The 21,345-nt window shown below is 40.1% G+C and overlaps 4 protein-coding genes across 4 annotated transcripts in view; 1 reads left to right on the forward strand and 3 right to left on the reverse strand.

Moving 5' to 3' along the window:
* Nucleotides 1–227: 227 nt before the first annotated feature.
* dync2li1 (dynein, cytoplasmic 2, light intermediate chain 1) lies at nt 228–5,867 on the reverse strand. The gene is made up of 13 exons (XM_054599776.1): nt 5,785–5,867; nt 5,496–5,619; nt 5,365–5,399; nt 4,489–4,558; nt 4,035–4,123; nt 3,751–3,949; nt 3,333–3,401; nt 2,998–3,075; nt 2,732–2,811; nt 2,567–2,637; nt 2,303–2,400; nt 1,707–1,799; nt 228–314 (listed from the first exon to the last, which is right to left on the reverse strand). Exons 1-13 carry the CDS (start codon nt 5,796–5,798, stop codon nt 252–254), a joined length of 1,083 nt encoding a protein of 360 aa, XP_054455751.1. The 5' UTR covers nt 5,799–5,867; the 3' UTR covers nt 228–251.
* Nucleotides 5,868–6,952: 1,085 nt separating this feature from the next.
* Nucleotides 6,953–9,151, reverse strand: lyrm7 (LYR motif containing 7). The gene is made up of 5 exons (XM_054600223.1): nt 9,090–9,151; nt 8,804–8,876; nt 8,376–8,446; nt 7,515–7,596; nt 6,953–7,329 (listed from the first exon to the last, which is right to left on the reverse strand). The coding sequence occupies exons 1-5, from the start codon at nt 9,105–9,107 to the stop codon at nt 7,259–7,261; spliced, it is 315 nt and encodes a 104-aa protein (XP_054456198.1). The 5' UTR covers nt 9,108–9,151; the 3' UTR covers nt 6,953–7,258.
* A 71-nt stretch (nt 9,152–9,222) lies between these two features.
* hint1 (histidine triad nucleotide binding protein 1) lies at nt 9,223–11,514 on the forward strand. Its single transcript, XM_054600222.1, has 3 exons — nt 9,223–9,372; nt 10,859–10,963; nt 11,192–11,514. The coding sequence occupies exons 1-3, from the start codon at nt 9,262–9,264 to the stop codon at nt 11,354–11,356; spliced, it is 381 nt and encodes a 126-aa protein (XP_054456197.1). The 5' UTR covers nt 9,223–9,261; the 3' UTR covers nt 11,357–11,514.
* An 874-nt stretch (nt 11,515–12,388) lies between these two features.
* The window catches only part of cep170aa (centrosomal protein 170Aa), a 40,881-nt gene continuing 31,924 nt past the window's right edge, over nt 12,389–21,345 (reverse strand). Inside the window, exons 14-22 of the mRNA XM_054600372.1 lie at nt 20,726–20,843; nt 18,970–20,514; nt 17,222–17,495; nt 16,795–17,026; nt 16,215–16,382; nt 16,003–16,091; nt 15,767–15,860; nt 15,615–15,666; nt 12,389–15,157 (exon numbers count right to left, since the gene is read on the reverse strand). Of these exons, the coding sequence (XP_054456347.1) occupies nt 14,826–15,157; nt 15,615–15,666; nt 15,767–15,860; nt 16,003–16,091; nt 16,215–16,382; nt 16,795–17,026; nt 17,222–17,495; nt 18,970–20,514; nt 20,726–20,843 (2,904 nt within the window). The 3' untranslated portion in view covers nt 12,389–14,825. The remainder of the gene's footprint in view (nt 15,158–15,614; nt 15,667–15,766; nt 15,861–16,002; nt 16,092–16,214; nt 16,383–16,794; nt 17,027–17,221; nt 17,496–18,969; nt 20,515–20,725; nt 20,844–21,345) is intronic.

Genomic DNA, 21,345 nt, shown 5'->3' on the forward strand with positions numbered 1-21,345 from the left:
TTATGTTTTTTCTTTTCTTTTTCTATAAATATATTGCAATTGTAATGTATTATGAATAGTAACTGATGCTTTTTGTAATAATGTAAAATTGTTTATTTTTTCAGAGAACATTTTTATCATCAGTATACAAGTAGTTTTGTTATGTATAAAATAGACACAATGACACAAAATAAATATATAGAGTGTATAATGTAATTACATTGATATAATATGTGGTGTATGTTTGTGTGACCAATAAAGCTGGTTGTCTCTCATGTCTCCAGCTCCAGTCCTTTCCATGACTTAGCTGCATTCCTTTTATACTGCTCCAACTCCTGAAAAATAGAAAAAGAAAAAACATGACACTTTTTCTTCATCATTGAAGTACAATAAAAAAGTGCAGGCAGTTGCACAGGCATACGCTATAATGCAGAAATGCCTGCAAACTCATAATAGTAAACAAGGTTTTTTCCCCCCGACAGACATATATTTTAACTTTTTAAGGGTAACACAGGAATCTGCAGTTTCCTCTGTTCTTCTGAGTTCATTTTTTATATAGCCACACTTGGTGTAATATAGAAAGGTAGGTCAATTCAAGCTAATGGTAATGGCAATGTGGTAATGTGCCAATGTATGCGGCAAAGGCAGGAAAGAAAAAGGCTGCTTGATAGTAAACATGGATGTTAACAACGCAGGATACAAAGAAAAATCAGCTTTGTGAATGTTTTATGGCGAAAGAAAATGTCATTCATCACATTTGTCAGACCTTGAGGTCGACAGAAATCGCTGTGAATATTTTTTGTACTCCAGATCGGCAGAAGAGTCTTTGAGAATACTAGAAATGCCTTCCAAACTGTGGTACTTATTGTTAAATGGTGTTATGGATGTTTTGAAAGATGATAGTGATTGATCTTTGTGACATAAATGTAATGATAACACATAAGAGGCACAAACTGGGACTAAAGTTCACGCTCTCTGGCAGGTGGGTGCCCTGACATGCAGATGGGTCTTTACTAACTTTTCCTCTATACATGTACTCTGTTGGAATAAACCTTTACTCCCATTTATTTTATTGGTTACCCAGACCAATAACATTGTGTTCTGTCCAATGGCAGTGCAGGATGACCTGCATCAGGTGAGTCAGTTAGCGATAACATCATTGTGAGGGTACTAAAGTTCAAGTGCCAGAGTGGCACTGTGAACAGACCGACAAGACAACTACTGATGAGTTTATAACCAGGATATATTACAACCAGACCAGGACAGAGACACTGCCACAGGCTGCTGAAGGACAGAAGGTTACTCTGGGTCATTAGCCTTGTTTAAGACGGGTGTGGAGCAGAGAGTCCAAGTGCAGATCCATTTGTCTCTCTGATAATAGTGAGAATTCTTGTTTAATTCAGCTTCACTTGGGAAGAGGAAGGGCAACAGCTGATACAACACTACCTGTACTTCATTTCCCTTTTAATGTTTTTTTAAATCCTTTATATTCCTTAATACTTGTTCCTCTTCACAGATCAGTCAAAGGTCAGGGTCACAAAGCACAGATAAGTGAACAAGAAGTTCTGGTTTACACTGATTGTTTATCATACTAAGACCTAATGAGTCATGACATTGATTGCAGTGTCACAGTCTCTCCAGAATCATAGGTTTATGATGTGCTTTGCCATAGTATAAAGTGTGTAGAGTAAGACAACACAAGCATGTGATTGGTCAAGATGTGCTACCTGGTCTTTCTGGGCTCTCATGGCATCAATCTGAGGCTCACTGTACTGTGGGTCTTTGGCTGGATCCTTTAATTCCCTCTGCTCACTGGTATTCTGTGAAGACAAAGTCAGTTAGATGGACAGAGAAAATTATAAATGAACAGTTTACAAAAGGGTCTTTGTACATGTAAACATGCATATTTAAAGAAGGAATGCTGTGAATATGATTGACTAGTGCATGGGTGTTAATTATCCTGAAAAGGTCTAGTGTGTAGGATCTGGTGGCATCTAGTGATGAAGTTGCAGATTGCGCCCAACTAAAACTTCTCCGGTGTGTAAAGCATGTTAGGGAACTGAACCAAAAACAGTAAAATATTGAGCCAGTGTTTGGTTTCTCCCTTCTGGGCTACTGTAGAAACATAACGAAAATACAACAATCCTTATTTTCAGGTGATTATTCACTAAAGAAAACATTTTTAATAATATTATATTCCATTTCTATTTCCACCAATAGATCACACTAAATGCCACACACTGCACCTTTAAACATCAGAGGCTAAATCAGTCGCACCTTGCTATAATAATAAAGACAAAGGTGCCGTAAGTTATTGAGATACCTCTTGGGGGAAGACGCGCTCGTAGACTTTCTTCCAGAGGTCCTTTGGGTTTTTGGCATGCAGAGAAGAAATGTCTACATCAGTAGTATGAGGGGAACCTAAAGCAATACAAGTACTATCTTAGGCACAATATACCATCAACAAATATCAAGGAAGAACGTGGATCTAAAATTTTGCGTTTGTCTTTTAACACAGCACAGCAATAGCATTTTAAATACATCTAAAACAGTACTACTTTTGGCCACCAGGTGATGCTGTGCTCACCTATTTGGCTGAAGGAGTCAGAGCCTGCTGGAATGATGAGAGGCTTGGTGGAGTCACTGGACATAGTTTTCCTGATTAAAAAAAAAAAAAAAAATTAAAGAATACAACTAAAACAAAATCATTTATTTCACTCCTAGTTGGTGTACAATGTTGTATCCTCCTCACCCTCTGTCCAGACCAAAAGCCAGGTTGGAGAAGAAGTTCTTGGTTTTTGACATTAAGCTCTCCAACTTGATACTTGTGAACTGATGAAAAGATAGAGGAAGACACAGGAACAAAAAAAAACAATTGAATAAAAGATAATTGGATCAGCAACAGTTGATAGAATGGGTGGATTTAATGGTAGGACAAAGCAAAATTGCAGTATTATTTTAATCATAATGTAGTGTATGTATGTATATATGTTGCATGTATAATCAAAGCACACTTACAATAAGAGAAGCGGCGTAGTAGTGGGCAACAAAACGCAGTGTTTTACAGACCACTTTCCTCTTGTCCGAGTCAAATTCCTGCAACACATATGGAAAAGTAAAGTGAAATAAAGCTCTCGGTCAAAAATGTGTTACACAGATCATACCAGGATGTAAGAAGGTACAACAATGTAGCTTTGACTATAACACATCAGAGCTTTTAACAACTTCTCTGCCTAAAAAAAACACTTAAGTTGTACAAATAACAAGCACTTTAAATATCATAAAACGTATGTCATTCAGCCACCAGGAGACCACCTCAATAGATGACTCTTAGGTTGAAGGGTGTGTTTTACCTGAAAGATGTCGTATTTGCTGCCAATAATCAGCAGAGGAACAGGAAAGGGACTGATCAGCTCTCTGTCCTGTTGACAAAGTCACAGTTAACTCAGGATAAATGTACATGTCTTACGTCTGCACTGTCCTAAAAATGTATCATTTTCATCTACAAAAAAAAAGCCTTACATATCATATTTCAACTTTGTCTGCAGTGTGAGGTGAAATTTGCTGAATATTCCTTTTTAATAGCTGGATTTCACAATGTCTTTTTAACAATAATGTTTTTTCACATTTGAATTATAGACAAATATTTTTTTTCCAAGAGACTGAAGCATGAGCATTCCTCAGGTAGTTCACATATGCTACTTTGTGTTGCCCTGGACTGAAGAAAAGATCATCTGATATAATAGTGAGTGTAATGAGCGGAGGTCTTACAGGATAGTCTTTAGGTAACACACGGGCCCCTGAGTGAACAGGTGTCTGGTGTTTGGCTCCGGGTTTAGCTTTCTGTGCTTGTTGTGCCTGGGAGGAGACTTTCTCCAGCTGGTTTTGTGCTGCCTCCAGCAGCTTTTCCATGGTTCCCCACAGGGCGTTGGGTTTAGACAGGTCCAGAATGAGGATGACAGAGAGAGACCTGGGAAAAGACAGGAAGGACCATGTGATCTGGCAGGATATATAAAACACCCCACCCTGTACTGGCTTGACGGGCTGGAGCCTACCTGATACTGACAGGAGTGATGGGGATCTGGACCAGGTCTGACAAAGAGGTCCCTCCTCCCAGTTCCCATAGGTGGGCAATGTCCTTGGGCTGAAAAACCACCAGACTATCAGCTCTCTCACACCATCTTATTTCAATGTACAATTGTGCACAAATTCTACATTTCTGCAGCATTTACTACAGAAATAAAGGTATTTACTGTAGTAATAGAAAACTAGTAGGTTTGGGTAAAGAAACATATCATTTCACAAAAACACACCAACTCCCACAGTGACTCTGGTGAATTTTGAATGGAGTAAATGTGGTAGTCGTGGTGAATGATTATAGTCTTTTATAGCTCTTTGCAAGGGTTAAATACATGGTTTTAAGTGGTAACAACTTATTATCACTATCAGTTGTGTGTCTTTATAACCATTGTTTCACAAGTGTCTCAAGACTAACAGGGCCTTCCTTACTGTGTTGTGTCCTCGGGCCCTTCTGCCGAAAGTGTACTCCAGGGCCAGAGTTGGCTTGGATGGTTCATCCCTGTTTGGTAAAAAAACAAACATTATTATTGTTGTTAATCAACAAAGCAAAAATATCAATTTAGTCAGTTTAAGTGCTTGCAACTTAATGTCTCAGGTGTCATTTTGTGTCATGTCATCAGCCTCTTTTTTCAGTGATGTACCCCCTGTGAAATATTTTTTCATCCAAGTACCCCCTAACCAAAGCATTTTTTGGTTGAAAAAAATATGTAATACTAAGCGCTCTGCCATCAGTGTCTGATTTTATTAAACTGTTATTATAAGTAGTCTTATTATATGAATAATTTATGTCATATACATTGAATGTGTTGTATCTCTGTTATGCTGCTCATTCTGTACACATGACATCTATTGCATTCTGTCCATCCTGGGAGAAGGATCCCTCCTCTTATTAAATAGGTTTCTTCCTTTTTTCTCCCTGTTAAAGGGGTTTTTTAGGGGAGTTTTTCCTGTGCCGATGTGAGGGAAGGACAGAGGATGTCGCATGTGCACAGATTGTAAAGCTTTCTGAGGCAAATTTGTAATTTGTGAGTCTGGGCTATACAAAATAAACTGAACTGAATTGAATTGAATTGAATCTTGAAGCTTTGTAGGCTTAAATCCACCTTTGCTCTTAGATTATAAATGATGCATCCTGTGCCTAAAGGTCAAGATTGAACTTTGTTGTAATACCTGGCATGTTGAATTGTGTTTTGGGTGAACTGTGTCTCTACATTAGTCTGCATACAGATTATAAACAGGGTTATCATGAGGGTAGAGTGGCTGGTTTTGAGATGAGAGTTGACCACCTGACTCCTTCAGACTCACCTGTCGAGGCATCTGAGGAGAATGGATGTTTTACCCTGAAAAAGAAAGCAGAGGTGGGCTTAGCAACGTTATCTAACATACAACACATGTGTCTTATAATCATCATGGCCCAGTAATGACAGTAATGTTACCCCAGCCTTGCTCCCCATCAGAAACACGGTCCTCTCGCTGACCGTCTCTCCTCCGTCCTCCTCCCCGCCTTCAGGGTCTCGGCTGTGGACCTCCGCCGCAGCCTGCTCCCACAGTGTGTCTGAGCTGAGAAACACCACACAAAAGCATTTAATTATGTCTATGAAAGTGTTACAAATAAGAAAATGCATTTAATTATGTCTATGAAAGTGTTACAAATAAGAAAATGCATTTTATTATGTTTATGAAAGTGTTAAAAATAAGAAAATGCGTTTACAAACTGATCCTCACCTTATTTTTGGCATCAAATCTGATCTGTAACAACGTTTAACTACTTGAGAAACAGAGCAACGGCGCAGTTTGATGACGTAATACTTGTAGCTCCTCAACGAGCATCATGGGAAATGTAGTGCCTTTCTTGAGCATCCTAAATGTCTTATATACAGTCTATGGTGACATGTAAGACTTGTTGTAAGACTAGCTCAAGTTTAAGAAGTTCAACTATTATATTTCACTTTTATAAACATAATTAGATATACAACATTTAGCATTTTTTTGGTTTATAAAAACTATGAATGTCATGTTTTTCATTTAGGCTCGCAAGTTAGGTGTCTGATATAGATACCAACTGTGTACCCTACTGTATAAAGTGTATTGCTCTAGCTATGGACTATACTATAAAGGGTATCTATGGGCAAAATTCAGAGATTCCCATCTATATGTCATATGGCAAATGTCTCAAAATAAAGGTCTGTTTGACAAAAAAAATATATATATATATATATATATATATACATATATATACAGTACCAGTCAAAAGTTTGGACACACCTTCTCATTCAACTACTTTGAAGAATCTAAAATATAAAACATATTCTGGTTTGTTGAGCATTTGTTTGTTTACCACATAATTCCATATGTGTTCCTTCATAGTTTGGATGTCTTCAATATTAATCTACATTGTAGAAAAAAAATAAAAAATAAAATAATAAAAACCATTGAATGAGAAGGTGTGTCCAAACTTTTGACTGGTACTGTAAAAAAACTATGCATGTCATGTTTTTCTTTTAAGCTCGCAATTTAGGTGTCCGATATAGAATACCAACTGTAAACTGAATAAAGTCAATTCTTCAAGTTATAGATTACACTATATATCTATGTGCAAAATTTAGGGGACACATTTAAAAACATGAAATATCAGCATATTTGTTTGCCTATGTGGATCCCATGATAATACAAAACTGCCAAGTAACTAACTTGAATCCCTGGGTTTGTTGCACTATGTTGTATGGCAAACATGTCTTAAAATAAAGGTCTGTATTGAAAAAAAAGATCTCACCATTTCTTCTTTGTCACAACTTTGGGTGGTTGCGGCTTTTGCCCCTGATGTTAAATCATCGTCATCATCACCATCAATCATTTTTAGTGAGTTCAATAATAAGTGAAACGGGAGATAGTCTGGGAAAACTCCTCTTTTATCAGAACACAATAAATCATTTCATTAGCAGCAGGCAGAAAACTCTCAAATGAAACAATAACACATTTCAATTACATTTGACAAAACTGTACATGAAATTACGGCATCCAGTTTAAAGCAGAGACGTCTTAAAGCACAATAGAACAGAAAAAAACAAGGCATTTTTTTCCATGCAGCAATGACCTTTAAAATGTTGTTTGGGGTTAAATCCTTTAAAATGCAGATGGATGGAAGAAGATGATAGTGAGTCTCTTTATTTAATGAAAAAACAGTTAATTAGATTTTCTGTCATGACTTTCTCCTGGGCTGGTCACAATAGGGAACGTTTTCTAGCAGAAGGCTCTCTCTGGGTCGGAGCACTGAAATGGAGAAAGAGAGAAAAAAAAATGTAGCATAAGTTACATATAGAAAATCATTAAAATGTAATAAGTCAGAGAGAATTTAGATTATTGTTGCATAAATTGACATAAACATTTTAATGTCTAGTATGGTACCAATGTTTTTTAGAACAAAACAGACAGGTAGGAGAAACATAACAACATACAGAGTTTCTTATCTCCAACATGTTCCATTTGCATCACGCCCTCTCGCAGAACAGCTTCCACGTCTGAGCCCATTTTGATCATCTGTAACAGCAGAAGAATAATGAGCGTGGACAGATTACGAGACAGTGGGCCCCCGGACAGAGAAACATGTAAACCGCCCCACTTCTTAACCTCTTTGTTTTGCATCTTTTTGCAGATTAAACATAAATCTGTGCTTGAAAACTGCACATGTACATGCCAGAGATGCTTTCAAAATCCTTTGAAATGCTGCCACAGCAGATCCACACTGACACTCTTCTCCACAAATATCACACATAATACTATAGGAATTCGTCGGGATTGTTATTATCTTAAGGGGCAACAAAACATAGTCTTGTCATACCAAGATAGTGCAACTCTTTCTTTTTTCAATTCAATTTTCTGATCAGATAAAGTGTCCAGCACCATTTTGGAAGGGACAACGTTTCTGTGTCTGCCATTGGTTTGCTGTCTGTGTCTCTTTTAGGAAACCATCAAAGGAAACCTATGATGCAGAACTATTCAACTATGGTCAGCTTTAAATGATTTTGTTTGTTTTACTATGTGCTTACCATAGCCCTCACTGTATAGCTGAATCATTATTGAAAAATACAATAAAATATAAAATATTGAATTGAACTGATAATCTGCAGATACTCAATGTCTACTTAGGCCTATGGGCCGGAGCATGGGACACCTCTTTGGTTATCAATCCATGAAATCCAGTGAAAAGACGGCATATGCACATATTTATTGAAAAGCATAACTGATGTGGTAAGGCCAAATTAAATTACAATCTACAGAAACATACCATGTCACTTATGGATGCACTTTCACTATACCTTCATTATGTTTTCCTCTGACGTTTCATTTTTGTTTTTCTGGAACTCCTCGTTGATCTTTAATCTCGCAGCTTTGTGGAAAGAAAAATATATATAATTTGTTACTGGAGAGCATGCATTAAAGTTATGCACCGTTTGGTAAGGGTTGGTAAACATCAACCAACAAACATATTGACAAATACATTCTTAGATTAGATTAGATTCAACTTTATTGTCATTGCACAGAGTACAGGTACCAGGACATTAGCATCTAACCAGAAGTGCAAAAAGAAGCAGTAAAGGTGCAGTGCAGTATACTAGATACATAAATAACAGTACAAAAAACAGATAAATAATAAATGAAATGCAAGATATATACAGTATATATATATGGTATAAACAGTATGGTGTAAATGCTGGGAATCAAACCAACACAGTACACAACTCACCTGCCAGTGCTCTGGCATCGTCTCTGAATACATCTTTCCTTGTTCTGTGCAGAGCTTTAAACGCGTTTAGGACCTGCAATCAAACAGACGTTCAGGACCTTGACAGCTATCACCTGAACAGACACAGTTGTGGATATTACTAACAATTCCCTGCATTTTTTTAAGCAACCTGCCTCCTTAAACACGCAGTCACGTATTTATAAAATCAAATCAGCAAGAAAAAGAAAAGAAAACATTGTTGTATTAATGTTATTCTTCATAAAGCATGCCTGATCCCCCTCCTCACCTTCAAACGAGTCCCCATGTTGACTTCTTTAGATCACTTCCGGGTTGGCGGAACTACCAACGTCCAATCAGAACACATCTTAGAGATGACGCGTTTTTGTAGCCAATCAGAGTTCACTTCAGTTTAAGGAAGCCAGAAGCGGCGCAGACACAGGCTGCATAGCTGCACCAACATGGCTGATGAAATGGCAAAAGCACAGGCTGCTCAGCCGGGCGGAGACACGATATTTGGGAAGATTATACGCAAAGAGATCCCAGTACAACTACTCTATGAAGATGACAAGGTATGCATGAGATATGTTCACTCATAAGCACAGTTTGGCTGCAGTAAGTCAGGCTGCTGCTGCTTGCAGGAGACTTCTGGCTAATGTTAGCTCTGCACTAGCTGTGCAAGTGTGTTATGTGTAACTTAAACTAAAACAGTTTATGTAAACAGTTTACTCTCACACTACATAGGCTGCACTAAGAAATAAAAAAATAATCCTTTCAGTGTTTAGTTTTTGTTCTGCATGTTATGAGTAAATGTTCATGGTGCATTTGCTGCCACCTGGCTTCTGCAGACATTTGGCTTTCCACCAAGGTATGACATTGCATTTACATTACATTACAGTCATTTAGCAGATGCTTTTATACTTACAATAAGTGTATTCAACATAGGTATTAAAGAGAACTACTAGTCACCAGAAGTTATAAGTGCATCTCCTTTCTTAAACAAGCATCTAAGAGCATAAACCAGAGCAAAAGTACAGTGCAGAAACAAACTAATATGAATACAATAAGTACAACAAACTAATATGAATACAATAAGTGCAACAAACTAATACGAATACAATAAGTGCAACAGACTAATACGAATACAATAAGTGCAACAGACTAATACGAATACAATAAGTGCAACAGACTAATACATGCCAAGGTCCACTCCTTTTAGTTATGTAGACACTGCAGGCTGTGAGCATGCATGTGTTATTGTTGCTGTGGATAATAAAAAACAGAAATTGTGAATTGTTAACATAAGTAAAACACTCAAAATGTGAAGCTGCTTGTGTTTAAGTTACCAGCCTGTCGCAGAAGGTAACACTTAGAATTCACTCGGTGGGAAAAACATCACTGCTTGTCAAACAGGTTTCACTGCTTTGTTTACTAACCACACATTTGAGTCTAAATGGGTAAAAACAATGCACAATGTGGCATCTTTGAGACCGCAAATGCAACATAAAGATACACAAATACTGTGTGTGATGTCCATAATGGCAACTAGCAGCTTAAAAAAAACATGTAATATTGAAACACATCATTTAGATTTTTTGGTGGGGGAAATATGTGATTTCTAATATTTCATGAGGTAATTTCAGATGGAACATGCATTGATAAATTTTTAATTTCTTTGCAACCACATTGTACCACATGTTTTCTCACTTTCACACTTTTACCCATCACGCTGAAAGATAATTGGTACCAAGCTCCAGAAATGTTGTTGATTTTATTCTTAATATTTAAAGTTTTAAGGGCGGAGAGAGTTCGGGCTGATGCATTATGTTTCATTTTAATGAAGAATTGACCATAAACTAGATATTGAGGTAATCTTTAAATGAGGTGGACAACATATTAGCAACATCTTTGGAAAGAATATAGTCCAATAAAACATAACAAAATGCAACAGCAAACACATTAAGCCAACTTATAAACGACTAAAGAGGAAGTCACAGTACAAATGGTTGTAGCATTAATGCTCTACATACTTCTTAATTCGTTTTCTTTATATTTCAGTGTGTGGCCTTCCCAGATATCTCTCCTCAAGCTCCCACTCACATCCTCGTCGTCCCAAAAAAGCCAATCGTTCAACTGTCTAAAGCGGAGGAGTGTGATGCTGAGGTAAGTGTGATTGATTGTTTCGCTTAGCTTTTATAGTATACTAAGATTAAAATGATTTCTCCCCACTTTATTGATTTGTCCAACAACAGTGACCACTAGATGGAACCCTTTACACAATGTAATGCTGTCTATGAACGCTGTATTGTTAACCAGGGGTTGTCTGCTCATAAACGCATGTATGTACTTACACTTCAGTGTCGCTCATTCATTCTACCTTTTGTCTTTTAGCTGTTGGGCCACTTGATGTTAGTTGCAAAGAAGTGTGCTGAAGACGCGGGACTGTCCAAAGGCTACAGGATCGTCGTCAACGATGGGCCCGATGGAGGCCAGTCCGTCTACCACATCCACATCCACGTCCTGGGTGGACGCGCGATGAAGTGGCCCCCTGGTTAACCTCCGTCTCCCGGCTCAGAACATCCTGCCATCAGTTGTCCCGCTGTTGTCTGACAATGTTTACTGTTTAACTTCCATTAAACCGGTTTATCATGGGAAATAAAGGTCAAACAAAACCTGGAAATTCAGCAATGATAATAAAATGCACCTCACCACAACAGAGAGAGTCTTGTTTGTCTTCATCTGAAATTCCTCAAACTAGGCTTCTTTTTTTAAGGTATGAAGAAAACTATTATTTTATCAATTTTTTTAGTGCTGTTGGGATTTCAAGCACCGGTGCTCACGTTCCCTCTGTGCCTTTTGCAAGCATATTATTGGAAGACAGATTTGGCCTGCTGCTAGTTTTGCAATAATAAATCTAATCACTGAGGTTAGAGATGGAAATCAAGAGTCTGTGTACAGTATGTTTTCTGCAATAAAAGACCTGCAAGAACTGCTGCTGTAAGTCTTACATTATAGTTTTCCATAAGAGAGGTACAATTTGTGGTACCCAAAGTGCCATGTAGGCACTCGCCTTAGTTAAATAGAGTTTGATCCTTTGTACTAAACACAGCCACTTAGCTGACGCTGTAGTTTTAATACGTGCAATGGTGCTTGAATATGTAATCCAACATCAATAGTCTCTGCATCCAGTCTATGGCTGCCATTTTATGATATAAACACTTAATCATACAAATGTTTAACAGAGTTCAGGCTTCACAAAAGGGAAGCTGAGTCATTAACATTTTCAGTTGAGACCTGATTAATAGCATAAAAGTTAAAGTCTTCTTTTATTCAGTAAAAATCCTTAAAATCCAATCTGAAAGAGCTATTTACCCTTTCTTTGATTTAAAAACTCCCTGTTGAGAGTTGTTATGAAATCCAGTTTTTGATTCAGTAAATATTGGTTCCTTATCTTGTCAGTGGTGTTCACATCGGCTGCCTGTGTAGAGAAAAAGTTTAATTTTCAAAAACAGAATCCCATAGTAATTATAATCTGAAGTCAGTCTTTCTTAATGCCCCGTCAAATAAAAACAGAGAAACGAGTGAATGGCTCTGTTTTATTAACAGTAAGAAACAATGCAGATAGTTGAACAAATATAAAACGCATTAAACATCCACAAAATATTAAACAAAAAATAAATAAAATTGTGTTTTTTCTTTACAAAAATGACAAAGAACACTGATCAGATGACACATGAAGAATTAAAAAGTAAACATGTACCTAGCATTCACAGTCCCCTAATTTCACTTCTTTTGACAAAACGGGGGGAGGAGAAGCAGAAAAAAAGAAAAAGGATGATTAGAGGCTTCGTTTGTACAGACAGAATAGTTCCGGAGAGGAAAGGCAATCACTTCTGATATTCCCTGTCAAAACATTTGACATCTTTTGCAGCCTTTCACCGCTTCTTCACTACTTCTGTATGAAAAAAACGCCACAATCTGATGTGCAAAATAAGAGAAATCTTTTAGACAACTATGTCTTTTACTTTTCTTTTCAATCAATGCCCTTCTAAAGTCAAAATGGGCACTTTGAGGCATTGAAAAAACAATGTACAGTACAGTATAGAGAGAAGGAAACGAACATGTATTCTGGTACCTAAATTCACTAGTATCTAAGTACTAATATACTGCCTTTAAGTTGTCTTACTCTAGAACACAGACTATAAGCTGAAGAGAGGTTCAGAAAGTGGTTAGTTCCCATAAAGTAACCAGAAAAGCAGCAAATGAGAAATAGTTGAACTTTATGGTCTCTGCAACACTACAGTATCAGTACGCTGGACCTTGTCCCCTCGGTGGAAATAGAACAATGCACCTATATACACTGATACGAGGCCGCCTTTTTTCAAAGATGTGTCCGTGTCTACTAACTGACCTTCCTCAAAGAAGCATTTTGAACTGCAAAAAGCCTCTCAGTAAGTCGCTTGCGATCTTTTCGACAAGAAGTTAATCAAAACCAACCTTTGGTGACAAAGAAATTAAATGTATTGTGAGGCGATTCAAAGCATTAAAAAGTAAAGTTCTACAATATCTACAAAACCAGTATCCAAATATTAAAAAAGATTGAGTTTAAACTGTTATTTTCTTCGCTCATCATTTTTAAAAACATGTCACATCACCCGTGACTGGAAAAAGTATTAAAAAAAGCCAATTTGAAATTATAGGACACTTGAGTGGATGCACTGTAGCAAATAGCTAAGGTAACTGATTCTCACAGGCCATGTCACATGGATCAAAACGATATGGCAGCAATTCATAAACTAGCGTTTCATTTTAATGAATAAGCTTTTTGAATGAAAAATGGACTTGACATTCAGAGAAAATGTGTGAACTGCAGAGGGTGAGACATATGAGATGAACTGCCGTATTATAAATAAAGATTCCCAGGCTTTTGCACAACAGATGAATTTCAAAATGGCTCAAAATGGCGATATCAATAAACTTGTTAACTTTGGTAAGTGAATATTTTGTCTCATCATCATCATTGGTTTCCCAAAGGCTGTTACTATTGTTTAAAATCATCATTCAGTATTAGTAAGATCAACACAGACACCGACTTGCAGGAAGAAAGCTCTTAGCTCTGTCCTGGACATGCTACTGGAGTGACACACTTTTCCAAACTACTGGGGAGAGAAAGGACGGGAGGCAAAGAGTGAAACATAATGGGTGAAAGAGAAATAGGTGAGCACAGAGATGGGGGAGGCACTACAAATCCTTTTCAACAGAGTCAGTTTCAGAGAAGCATCAATGGACGGTTAGAGTTATGAGAAACATCTGAAATTCTGCTTGAATAATGAACAGTTTCTGCATTAATCATGTCTGTATGACTGTGTGGTTTGTCAGAGTGGTTACTTAAGGCTGCTGAAATACTCTTTGTACTGAACAAGAGCTAATAAATGACCGCAGTGTCTTGTGAGTCATCATAGTGTAAATAGATATTATTTTACAATGCATTCTGTTTGTCTGAGAGTACTGTATTAAAGTTTAAAAGTAGTTCTGTATATTATGTGAGGGGACGGGGGCTGCTACTATCCAGGATGTGTTTTAAGGCATGTCCTTAGTGTAGGTAGGGTCCGGACACATGGAGAAGGCAAGAGGAGGAGACTGGAGGAGAGTGGAGACTGTACAACCGCAGAGATCTGTCCTCTGAGAGAGCAGCCAGGACGCCTTCTGTCCATCAGGACGTCAGGTCGGCCAGTAAGCAAGAAAAGTTTTAAGTTGAAAAGCTCATAATATGACTCAATCCAAATCCTTTATGGGTGAATTTCCGTTCAGAGTATATCCATGATGCATCAGTTTGGGGTTTAGGTCAGTTGAAGCACTTCATTACCGGTGACACTTCAGCTAAATTGTGTTTATATTATACCCATAATCCTAGACGGGTGTCTAAAGATGCTTCATTGTTGTGAACACTGATCACCAGGCACCTGCAGTCCAATCCAGACTCCTGTTTATTTAATTAACATTGACTTCAGGGGAAACTTTCTGTTCACTTCTGTGCGATAGCCTCCTCTCCGCTCGGCCGTATGCGGTTGAAGGGCAGTCCTCCGACTCCCGTTAACCCCAGACTCAGGCCGGGGTCTCGTGAAGACTCCTCGGTGCTGGCAGAGGAAGCTTGAACCCTGGCGGAGGCTGCTGATCCTCCAGGTCCAGGAAGGATCTCCGGCAGGGATTCTTTGGCTAAAGGAGCAGACGTGGGGCTGGTGGCAGAAGGGGAGGTGGTTTTGGCGGTTTGGGGCTTGGTAGGGGTGGTGGTGCTGGTCAGGCTGAGGCTGGCCAGCGCGTCCAGAGTCCCATCTGGGTCAACCATTACATTGATCACTGGGACAGAAACAGAAAGAGAGTCGATGCATGGAGGGCTTTGTCTAAAACTCAGTGTATACAGTACATATATTCACATCTAAAGTAAACTTTAGATTTAGATTTTTGTTTGTAGTAAAGCCTTGAAAACCTGTTTTCTCAATTGGTTTCTTTCCATTTTGAATGTTAACTCATGATAACTTTTTATTTCACAATCTTTGCATATTTAGTCATAGATATTTAACATTATAGAGAAATACTTCAGATATGTGTTCAGAGACTTTCTACTTTAGCTGCTATCCCTCCTTAATATTCACGCCCTCTCTTATCATGGAATGCAAATAAACAAATAAAATGCTGCCCCAGCAAAGAAATACCCATACAACAACGTGTTCAAGTGTGTTTTGAGTTAATGTAAGTTCCATTTTTTTTTTTTAATACTAGTGTGATTACGTATACTGGGAGGATGTGTCTTTACCTTGAAGCTGCTTCTCAACTCTCTTCAGTTCGAGCAGAATCGAGGAGATCTCCTGCAGAGAGGAAACAACAACAACAACAAAAGTATTAGCTCCCAATAATACTGCACTTTTCCTGTCATCAAATACTTCTCAGACGGACCAGTTTCTGTACCTTGTTGGAGGTTTTCAGGAGTGGTAAGTCACTCTCGGATCGCAGTTTATTCTCAATTTCATCCCAGTTCCTGTCCTTATCTTTGAACAATATCCTGGAGAAAACAACAACAGGACACATGTTCAATCAGAATGTGGCAATACAAAGCAACACAAAGGCAAACCGAGGGATATATGCAAGGGTTAATACACTGGTACATACTCACAGCCGGTTATGATATCGCCAAGTATAATTACCTGATCTTTCCTGCTGTTTTGTCAGTAGAGTTTCTGATCTTGGTGGACAGCTGAGAAACTGAATGGAGCAGCAGGCTGTCCAACACTGCCTGAATACACAGAGGAAAAGAAAATAAGTTTGACATATGACAACCTGATGGTAATGCTGGAGTGTTCTTGTAAAAGCCTCCATGATTGTATATTTTTGACGTCATACTCTCTGCGTTGCTCACCTCCTCTCGGTTCCAGGTGCGTCTCCTCAGAGCTCGGGGCTCCAGACTGTCAGGGGCACGGGGGCGGAGCTCCACTGGCTTGCCGTTGATCTCTGGCGCCTTATTGGTTGAAATCACAGGCGGGATCTTCCTGAAGTTGAGGCTCTCATCAAACACCCGATCCACCAACTGAGCAAAGACAGGGAGAGATATAGAAGGGAGGGGGAAATAAAAATTTAGAAACTTGAATAAATGTCTAACGATTTTATTCATGCTTTGTTAGATAGAGTTAAGATTTGTGAGAAATTAAGGAATTAGGAACTCTGTCAAAGAGAGATAAGCAGCTCTTAAAAGTCCAGTCAAAAAAGTCAGATTTAACCTTTTAGTACTAAAATAAGTCAATCCTATCATTCAAAAGTAATACTGAAATAAAAGTGGAGCAGATGGGAGTGTAATAAATGAATACCTCTCACAGCAGATGAAAGTTATGCACCAAGCAAAAGAAAGGCCATTCTTATCCAAGCAACACAGGAGCGATGGCAAAGGTGCGATGGAAGCACACGCTGTTAGGCAATGATAGAAGAAGAAGGAAAACGGGCACCTTTCTCATGCTCTCCTGTATGTCCGGCTGCGTGGGACGTGCAGGGCCTACCTCTTCCCGGGTGTCGATGGCCGATCCCGGGGTGGTGGCGGCGGTGCTGACGGTGGTGCTGGGTGCCGTGCCGGATGAGCTGACTGAGTCGATCTCGCCAGCCACATCGTGGATCTCACGGGCCAAGATGGCTAAGTCCTTAGCCAGGTCCTGGCTGATCCTGCGCACACAGGGGAATAACCTGTTAACCATCAGACAGATGGAGGAATTCTTTAGACAGCTGAACACATGCAACCTAGAAGTTAAATCATTAAGGGCAGCTCTTATTAAATATTGCATTACAATAAAATGTTTCAACATTACATAGATTCATTTAAGAATGAATAATTTAATCAGTTATTAGATCAGTCTTAATCATATCAGTGCAGATCAATACCTGGCTATCTCCTCGCTGTGTGCTGTCCAGTCCTTGATGTACTCCTCTTGCTCTTTCATGCGGTGTTTGATCACCCCTCCACCCGGACCCGTCACCACGGAGGAGCCTGGGCTCGCGGAAGTGCTGAGTCTTGAGCTGCGGTGTGGGGCGAGATGATGAGGTCGCATGTGGGAGCGTCCTCCGTGCTTCGGAGAATTCCGGCTGGAGCCAAACTCTTCCTCTGAGGTGGAGCCGTACTCCGGCGGCAGACGTTTCCATCTGCTGCTACTGGACACTGTGAAGTTAATGGAAAGGGCAATACGTTTAGTCAGCATTACAGTACTTTCCATTACATTCCATGACATTTGTTATTCATGAAGTTAATAAATGAACACAAGAGACTTTGTTACTGAGGCAGCGCCCAGACAATCCTGCTTTGATCGGCAACATTTAAATACTGTGCAAATAGTACATTATGGAGGAGTAAGGATCGTTTTAATTTGGACTTGAATAAATGTAGATAAACCTTGTTTTACAGAGATAAAAAACAAGTTATTTTCTGCAATAAACTACACATCCAAATTAAAAACAGGGGTGCTGTGAATAATCAAAAATGCTGAGGCAAAGCATTTGACTTTTTGTTTGAAACTCAGTTTGTTAAGTTGTTGTTATTTGACAGTTACAGGTGTGCTGTTTTAGTGATGATAAAACCACATTGCAAACAACAGAAACAGCTGCAAACATAAACTCTACACAAGTTTATTTTAAAGCTCCAGGCAGCCAAAAAAAGCAATGTACATAAAATCTTAATAGCGCCATATGTTAAGCTGCTTCAAAATGGTCACACACCAGCTGCATTAATGTAGCTGCACCATGATGAGACAACACCATGCTGTGTCTGTCTCACAGTAAAATGGGACATAGCGGAGGTGTCATGAATACTAATCTCCACAAGGCGGAGCACTACTCCAAAACCATTTGCTCATGGGTTTTGAAGTTTGAGCTCCAAAAGCAGAGCATATGGGTCTTCATCAGCGCAACACTTGATGAATGTCAGGGTGGTACACAGAGTTAACATGGCAACACATGCTAGAGCTGGGTCACCGCACTTCAACTTTACAAACTAGTATGTATGTATGTGTTGTAGTTACACGCACAATCTGCACTTTAAAATTTACATCTGGCAAAGTATTGAAAAAAAATGAAAATTTCATTGCAATTCTCAATTCTCAAAACTGTAAAATGTAAAAGATTCAAGTTTGTATGATCCTTAACAAAGGACCTTAATTTAATTGACAGAATTGAGCGGCTTCTATTGCTGCGACCCAGGTCACACACACACACACACACACACACACACACACACACACACACACACACACACACACACACACACACACACACACACACACACACACACACTGTCCAATCAAGGCACTACAGTTCTAGTACAGTACCCATCAGCTCCTCCACTGCATCACCGCCCTCAGGTTCGGGCTGAGAGCTCTCTGGATGATTACAACCAACGTACAAGTTTGTCACAACACAGTGAAAATGTTGACACACAAAATGTTTACACATGAGGTATGTAATGGTGTAGACTGTGTGGACTTGATTCTTAAAACAATTTATTTTTTGCAAAGAACCATGCTATAAGAAATATAAAGAAATAAGAACAGAAATAATCTAATTAAAAAATTCCCTTTTTTTCCTACAATTTATGAGAAAACCAGAATAAACCAGATGAGTGATGCAGGTGGTGTTCTCACCTGTGGGCGAGCAGTATCCAGATGTAGTGGTCTTAGTCTTGACCTCATTCAGTTTCGACACGCTGTTGGCCCTCATTCTGGGTGTCAGCCTGTTGTCCGTTGGAGTTGAGGAGCGCAGGCCCAGACGCAGAGCAGTCTCAGCTGACAGACGGGGTGAAGAGGTGGAGCTCCGTGTCATGGTGCACTCTGAGTCACTGCGGGCTGAGATGGAGCCCAGGCGGGTGCGACGTGGCTGAGCCAGCATGTCCAGTCGTGACAAACTCTTTCGACCGGATGGCGGTTTAGAGGTGGAGCTGGTGGTGGACACCTCGGAAGCCACAGACGCCCGGTCTGCATCAGCTAGATCCGTGTCAGAGGTATCGCCCAGCCGGGCGCGGCGGAGAAGGGAGGCTCTTGTTGGCCGCGGCTGAGGCAGTGAGGCCTGTTTGCTCATGGAGGCGGCTGTGCCTGCCTGGAGTGTGCTCCTGGTTTTGGAGGATCCACTGGTAGAAGTTTTAGCAGACCTGCTATCTAGTTTGGAATGCAGGAAATCATCTGAGCCACGTCCGTGTGCTGAGCGCCCCAAAGGTCCAGAGTAGGTCTCCTGGTCTGAGGAGAGGATGTCAGAGATGGGGAAGGAAGACGTCTGGTCATCATCAGTGAGGTCCAGAGAAGGCTGGCGAGCTCTGGAGGAGGCCGAGGACGGCTGAACAGAGCGCCGTGCATCAGTTCGGCTTGTCGTCTCTGTAGTTCTTGACTTACTCTTCCTATCCAAGCGGTCACGGGCACTTGCGTTAGTGACGCTGGTCCTGGAAGTCGTGCTCATGTTGCTCTTCTCGCGATGCATGCTGCTGAGGGAACGTCGTTTATCACCAGCTGATGCTTTCCTCTCTGCCTCTCCAGTCACATGACTAGCGGTGCTGGCTGTGTCAACGTCCGACTCAGGAGAGATGGAGTCAGTCCGAGGGGGGATGCCAGTCTTACTACTTTTCTGGTCTAGTTTGTTTTCATCTCTTAGTTTGGCCTCCAGGAATGCCATGACAGCTTCAGTGTCCTTCAGGAGCGTAGCGGTATCCATGCTGCCCACGGAGTCACTGCGTTCGCGCCCATTGTTGCCTCTGTTGATGCGTGGGATGAGCTCTGAAGGGACACTGGCGCTGGGCTTATCAATTGTGAAGCTGCCCTGGCGCACTAGAGGCTTCCCCGACTTTTCTTCTCCTGATCCTGCTCCTTTCCTCTCCTCTGACCTCTTCCTCCGCTCAGTGCTGCCAGAGGACCTGGGAGGAGCCTTGGATGGAGAGGATGTGGAGCTTTGTTTCCGTTTACTGGTCATCTCACCGTCCCTCATGGCCGTTGGGGACTCCCCGTCACCCTTGTTCTCTTTCTCCTGGGGTTCAGTGTCCTGTTTCTCCCCGATCTCTGACCTCAGTCCAAGAGCTTTGGTGCTGGACTTAGCCCGGGGGTCATCCACAGGGAGCTGGGGGAGGGTCCTGCGTTTACGGTCGGTTAGACTGGAAGAGGATTCGCCTCTGCTGAGGGACGCACCCGACTCAAAGGCATCAGTTCCTGAAGAACAAAGGACAAACTCACTTAACTGAGATTCAAGATATTCTTTACATGAATTAAATGAAAATTCTAGTTATTTCAAAAGCTGCTTTATACTGCACATGGCTGCAAGGGAAAATGTTTTGTATTAAAAAAAGAATAATTTACTCCAGCTTATTCATTTGTTCATTCATTCAGCTTTTCTTTCTCTGAGAGTCAAGTGACTATGTACCTCTCTCTTTGAGGTGGAAGGCGGCTGTTTCTGCTCCTGAGCCCTCTGGGTCGGTCCTGGTGTGATTGGCAGCTAGACTGGCCCACTGAGAGACCCAACTCGAGTTGCCAGGAAGAGCCTGAGGGGACACGAGAGGGGGGTGGGGTGAAAAGAGAGTAGGACACAGGAGCAAGAAAAACAGAGAAAAGAGCAATTAGAGGCTGCATAAAATATACAGAAGAGATCATGTGTGAGATTAACATGTATTTATTCATCTGAAATGTAATACATGATAATGGAAATTATTAAATTTGTGGGAATGAAGGGTGTGATATTAAGACAAATGTCTGTATTTGTATTTTACTTAGAAATCAGAACTTGCATGATTTGCTGCTTGTACGCCCAAGAAACCCCACCGTCATCTTATCAAGAACGTTTTAAGAAAAGGGGAACAGTTGCTTATATCTTTTCTTGGAAATGTGACATATTTAAATGACATTAAAGACTTAAAAAATATATATAGAAGATGCTCATAAACACTCTCCCCTCCCTGCTATGAAATTGCCTGGAGGGCAGAGCATGTCTACACATATCTTAGTATGATCTAGGTCATTCTTTGGGAGGACTAGTCTACTCCCATG

This window comes from Anoplopoma fimbria, chromosome 6 (assembly GCF_027596085.1).
Source record: "Anoplopoma fimbria isolate UVic2021 breed Golden Eagle Sablefish chromosome 6, Afim_UVic_2022, whole genome shotgun sequence".
In the NCBI taxonomy this organism is placed as follows: domain Eukaryota; kingdom Metazoa; phylum Chordata; class Actinopteri; order Perciformes; family Anoplopomatidae; genus Anoplopoma; species Anoplopoma fimbria.